Source organism: Psittacula echo, assembly GCF_963264785.1.
Source record: "Psittacula echo genome assembly, chromosome: 10".
NCBI lineage: Eukaryota > Metazoa > Chordata > Aves > Psittaciformes > Psittacidae > Psittacula > Psittacula echo.
Window position 1 is genome coordinate 4,672,973 of NC_137741.1, and position 6,127 is coordinate 4,679,099.

General features: G+C 45.6%; 1 protein-coding gene across 1 annotated transcript; it reads right to left on the reverse strand.

The window, feature by feature from the left end:
- Positions 1-3,126: 3,126 nt before the first annotated feature.
- On the reverse strand, positions 3,127-5,653 carry FBXL22 (F-box and leucine rich repeat protein 22; the record flags this gene model as incomplete). Its single annotated transcript, XM_080626624.1, has 2 exons — positions 5,303-5,653; positions 3,127-3,472 (listed from the first exon to the last, which is right to left on the reverse strand). The coding sequence occupies exons 1-2, from the start codon at positions 5,635-5,637 to the stop codon at positions 3,127-3,129; spliced, it is 681 nt and encodes a 226-aa protein (XP_080482750.1). The 5' UTR covers positions 5,638-5,653.
- Between the last annotated feature and the right edge of the window lie 474 nt (positions 5,654-6,127).

Below are 6,127 nucleotides of genomic sequence, written 5' to 3' on the forward strand. Positions count from 1 at the left end.
TGTTTCTCTAGAATTTCAGCTGTGTTTAACTGAGTCTGTAATGCTGTGATTCATTTCTTAGCTCAGCCATATTAGGGAGTACCAAAGGATATCTGTGGATCAGTTAACCAGCATGGCAAGGAGAAGTAAGTACATTCACTTCTGCTGAGAGCTGTAAAGTTCTCTTTCCATTTTTGATGCACCGCATAAAGAATGCTTTCAGGAGTTCCTGGCTAGCTCATCAGTTCTTGCAAGGGGAAGAACAAGAGCCCAGGATGCAGTCTATTAAAATATTTCTGATGAGATTGTGTTAAATTTACCTTTCTAGAGAACCTGATTGGAAATCCAGTTGTACAGTACTACTCCTGCAGTAAAAAAACTGGCTTCAGATGGAATTTTGATAACATTTCCTCTCCTTCTGTTCAAACATGAATGAAGGACAGTGAGTCAGTTGAAATTAATCCTTCTTTCAAGACTACCTCAGGCTTCAGAGCCAAGTTCTCCATTGTGACACCTCAAGCTGCACATAGCTTTAATGAAAAGGGAGACAGTATGGTAAAAAGAACACATGAGAAGCTGGGAAATCAGGCCAGGTATTCCTGAGTAATTGAGGCCCAACTTCACAACTCGTTTCTACAGTTTGGATGCCAGTGGGGGGGGAAATGTCTGCTTTACTTCAACAGTCATTTGTCACACATTCTTTTTGGTTTAGCAAAGAGGTGCTACAGTCATGCTATTCTCTAACTGTGAAGAAAAACATGTATCAGGTTAGATATTTGTGGCAACCTTTAATAAGTTGTTAAGTAGGAATTTAAGAGGTTACAAATTCCATTCCTTAGAGGAAAAGCTGGCTCCTGTGGTTTTCCAGTTACATAAAAGATGCGGACACGTAATAAGTCTGCAAAGCTATGTGTGTAGATACAACTGTTAAAATGCACCAGAGATACCAGGTTATTTAAGTCTTGATAGTCTTGATATACTTGAATTCCAGTGATAAAAGTTCCAGGTTACATGTGTGAAACTAGTATATTTCATCTGTGTTCTGACCAGTGCAGGAAGATTATCAGCAACTGCAGAGCCTCTCCTGTCAAGGAGAAAGCGGCTTGCTGTGGTGTGTGCATAGGGGTTGCTGTAGTGACCAAGTTTTGGGTGATTGTTGTCAACTGGAACAGGAAGGCTGACTCTCTGTGGGACTGAACAGTGTTTCCAAAAGTTAGTATTTCTTAATGTGCTTTAATTTTAAGGAGACACACACTCAGGTATTTCTACTCTGCGTAAGGTTTGAATTTAAAATGAAATCCTAACTGCTGTAGGCTTCGTTGTGATTTCAGGTGGAACTGTTAGTTTCCATAGTCTGTGTGCAGCCTTCTGTTTGATGTCTAAGCTGAACTGACACCTGTCCTCCAGGGCAACCAAGTTATCCATAGCCTGAGTTACCCATCTGTCATTCTTTGTAAGTGTAAAGCTCGTAGGTGGCTTGTGTTGAATGGGAGAAATTTCAGGTAAATACTAGGTGAGCTGCAGAGTGAGCAAGAATGGGCAGGATTCTAGATTATGGTATGCTCTCCAGGAGTTGGAATTCTGAATTCATGGCAGATTTGGTGAACAAAATGGAAAATAATGGAAAGTGGAATTTGAGGATGTGCCTGTGCAATAAAGCACAGGGGAGGAGACAGGCTGCTTTGGAAAATAGCATGCTGGAGTTGAGGCAAAAACCTGAGTTTTTGATCACACTGATTGTTCTGTATGCTTACTGAGCCAGACTCAACAGGCAGAACTGCTGACAGGTACCTGCACTACAGCTGACACAGTAACGTTTGTCTTTATTCAAGCAAATCTGTACGTGCCTCAAGTCTTGGAACAGAGTGTTCCCGATCCCAGCACTCACTACCATGACCAAATCCCAGTGTGTGATTTCAAGACAGGTTTTATGTAGCAGAATAAAACTGTCAACCTTTGGTGTCAGATTTTGCAGGCAAGGCCATAGGAACCCTTCATGAAAAATGTAGCAGAGCAGCAGGCAGGAAAGGGACAGCCCTGTGGTTTCAGATGAAGATGGATGTTGGTTTTGTACTTTGCAGTGAGAAACAGGTGTTTATATAGCTCTGTACTGCAGTGTGTTCCTCAATTAGCATTTAAAGCTACAGCCTGGAAGTCACTGTCTTGTCCTGGAGGTAAGTTCTGTGAACTAGCGTTTGGTTTGTATCATACTTCATTAGTGTTAACTTCCAAGCAATAACCTGGTGTATCTGGTCAAAGTCCATAATGCGAAGGCTCAACCTGTGTTTTGTGTACACTGACATGCAGCCTTTGTTTAATAAACATGCCTGGCACATCAGCTACAGCCATTGATCACTGAGGAAGTGATGGTTGTCAGCTTTTGCTAGAAAGATCTTGGCTGTTGTGGTTCTCACCCTGCACAGGTGGATGAGCATATGGGTGTATCTTTTAACAGAAATTGGTTAATCACTCCTTCCCTGATATCTGTGTAAGTCGTGCAATTACCCAGGCTCCATCTGCTGCAGCTTTATGCACTTTCCCATTACCTAAGGAGCTCAGAAAGCAAGAGGGTTCACTCCTAACCTTGGGACTTAGCAGGAGTGTCCTCCTTACTCTTTTTGTCTCCATACTTTGTCTCACTCATTCCAACTCAATTCAAACTCCTTTGAGTTTGTATATTTCCTTTATATGTTTCTTTCATGCAGTGATTAATAAGGTGACCTTTGATATTAAACTTACTGAACCTTGTTAAAACCACTGTTAAACTTTGTAGTGTTCCATTTCTGTCCCATTATTGTTTTACCTCGTAAAACATACCGCTGCTGCTCTCCTCCAAGTGAGGTGCATCCTACTCATCTGTGACAAGAGGGTATCAAAATTGCAGGTTTTGGCCTTAATTAGGGCTAGCATTTTGAGGCAGTAATGCAGGGGGTTCCAGTTCCAAAGAATATGAGAAAGCAAACAGGTTTTCTGCTTAAGACTGTCCAGGTGGAGATGGATGCCTTTTCCTGGGGCAGCCTTTGTTGGGACTCAGGCCGGAGTGCAGGAAGGCCGCCAGAGGTCAGTGCAGCACTGCTACCCTAGAGGAGGGCAGCAGTGGCTCAGATACCCACACTGACTGATGGCACATTACACGATTTGTTGCATTTAAAGCTGAACCAATTTTCTTGGTGCTTTTTCAAGCATCAACTTTTTTCCTGGCTTATTGTCTGGAATCATGTTAGCGCTCCGCTCTGCTCTCAGAGTTACGGAAGGGCGCTTTTCCCTGACTCTCTCTAGACCAGTTTGTGTTATGTTCCGGCAGAAATCCACGTGGAGCGTTTGCAGCGAGCTCCCATAGAGGGTTACTGCTTCCAGGGTCTGGTCCGTGATCCGCACACAGTTTTCCAGTTTGAGTGTCCTGAGGTTTGGGCAGTTCTTGAGAAGCAGCAGGATGCAGTCATCTGTAACATGGCCGCAGCCCGAGAGGGTCAGAGACAGCAGGTTTGGACACCTGAAAACAGGAGTGTTAACAGGTGAGACAAGGGGAAAAACAAATACTAGAGCTCGAGAAGCTGGGATTGTCAAGAGTAAGGGTGAAAGTTAGGGAAATACCTCCTCTTCTATTAGGAGGGCTTAAGAATGCATGAGTAGGCAGGGGCACATGCAGCTGTTCTGCTGTCACTGCAGCATGTTCTCTTGTCCTTAAAGCTGGTACACAGCATGCTCCTCTTCTACACCCTGTCCCCTCCACTCGCTGCTGCTTCACTTCTCCTTTTGAGCAGAGGTAATAAACTGGGATCATGTCTGAGCTTTGTTTTTACTCTTTCCCACTTTCCCACTTAGGAGCAGTTTGAAAACACAGGTGTGTTAAAGCAGGCAAGGTCAGGAGAGGCTCCAACCTGCCCCCTCTTGTGGCTTCCTCACCAGGAGAGAAGTACTCCGAACTGAGGGAAAATCAGGATCTCTGTTTAATGTGCATTTCTGTTTGCAAAGCATGCTCAGAGATCTGTTTAGATGGAAATGCTTTCAGTGGGTTGCTGCTAAAAGGCACTGGTCTTAGGAGGGCTAAAATGGAGGGAGGGGGTGTCAGTATATACTGTCCTTTTTGAGAGTTCAGTCTAACTCGTGTGCAGGAATCCACACAGGGCTGAAGGGCAGCTGCTGGGTTGTGCTGCACTCTAAGGTTGGTTACTGCCCTGCAGGCTTTGCTTTTGAGTTTTGTCCAGCAGCTGGTTTGAGGTTACGGGTTCTGCAGAGGAGAAGGGCATTTGAACTATTTCAGCAGGGCTGTGGTCGTGTGTCCTCTGGCTGCATCCTAATTTGTGATGGCAAAAAGAATGGAAATAACAGTGAAGTGTGGCTTTATGGTAGGCACTCTAATGCCAGGATGAGAGGATAGTTTCTCCTACACCCTTCTCTGTAGGCACAGATGTGCTTCGTCATGATACTTTGGAAAAGATCCAAAGTGTTCAGCAGCTGTTGTAGAACGGTTACTTCTAAAACTGCGTATTTGCAGCTTAAGGCACCAGCTGAACCCCGCTTTGGGTGCTTGGTGGGAGATGGCTCCCTCACCCTCCCCCCAGGACAGTGCCTGTCGTTGTCCTGCACCTTGGTGGGGTTTGCAGTTGTGACTTCCAAACCTGACTCTTTACCCACGGCACAGGGCCCAGGGCCAGCTGCGGTGCAGCCGTTAGCACTGCCCCTTCCAGCCCTGAGCCAGGCCCGCAGCCAGCCGGGATTGGTGCTACCCCCTTTGCTCCTCCGGATGGAGCAGAACTGTTTTTCTTACAGCTGTTTGTTTGTAGCAGTGAAGCTAGTGAAGCTGTTGGAAGCAGCGTTGTGCTCCCAGAGCTGCTTCCATAGTGGTATTTCTTTCCTGTAGTTTACACAAAGCTAGGAGGGAGTTAAACTTCAGTGTAAGAGCAGTACTTGCTTATTTCTGAGAGTGAATCAAATGTGGTGTTTGTTTGACAAACTTGACCTTGTTATGACAGCTGTTTGAAATCACAGCTTTCCTCTACCTCCCCCCCCCCGCCCCCCCGTGCGTTGCATTGCCAGAATGGCACCTTCAGTTAAGCATCGGTTTAGCAGCACTGCACTTCTCTGTATTCATGTAAGTAGTCATTCTTCCCCCCAAAAAAAGGCAAAAATAGGCTTCAGGAAACTCAGCGTGAAGTACCCACTACTGCCACTGTAAAACCGAGCGCTGTAGTACAACTGCAAAGTCAGAGCACTCCCATACTTAATACTCCATTTCAGGTAGGATGTATGGAGTAAACTGTTCTCTCATTCCAAGTTAACTTTTACAGTACACGTAGAGTCTCACACCCAAAGAACGTACCTGTTGCAAACTTCTAGTAAAAAGTCAGTGACAATGTTCTCATGCCTGTTACAGAAGTCTTTCTGGAAACTGTTTTTCATCCAGTCCTCAATGTTACACACCTTGACTCTCTCTGAATACCAGCAGATGGATAAGTATTTTAAAGCAGGTCCCAGGAGGAAATTATCCTTCTTTAGTTCCACTGGAGAATGAAAGTTTAACAGAGACCACAGTAACGGATCCTGAAACACTTCTAGCAGCTTGTGACATGTTTTTGCTAAACTTTTCCTACTGTTTTTGTCTAGAAAAGAAAACAGATGTAAAAGGCAGTCCCGATTGAGCTGGGTTATATGCATAGCCTGTCAGAGCCACTGTGGTAGGCAGAACGGTCTCTGGCCCTGTGGAATTACCAGCAGGCTGTGCTGGAGGGGCGCACAGGCACCAGAAGGCTGTTGCACATATATGGTTGTGGAATGGTGTTTATTTTTGGCAAACAACTGGTGCGGAAGCTTGGAATAGGGAGAGATGAATGCATGAAACGCTTGTTGGGTTGTGCGAGGGACCGGCAGGGGCGTGTGGAGCAGCACAGGATGGGAATGCTTCCTTAAAAGGGATTTTGGTTTTCCCTTCCAGGCCCCCTGGTGTCCAGCAAAGCTCCAGCACTGGGCAGTGACTGATGGGGGGGGGGGGGCGGTTGCAGCATATGACCGGTTTAACCTTTATTTGTTCAGTGGTTTCTCCAAGGTTGCACTTCTGGTTCCTGCTCAGGTACAGTACCACCTGGTAACAACCCTTCACCAAGAGACACACACCCCTACACACAGACACACGAAGCCACACATGCAC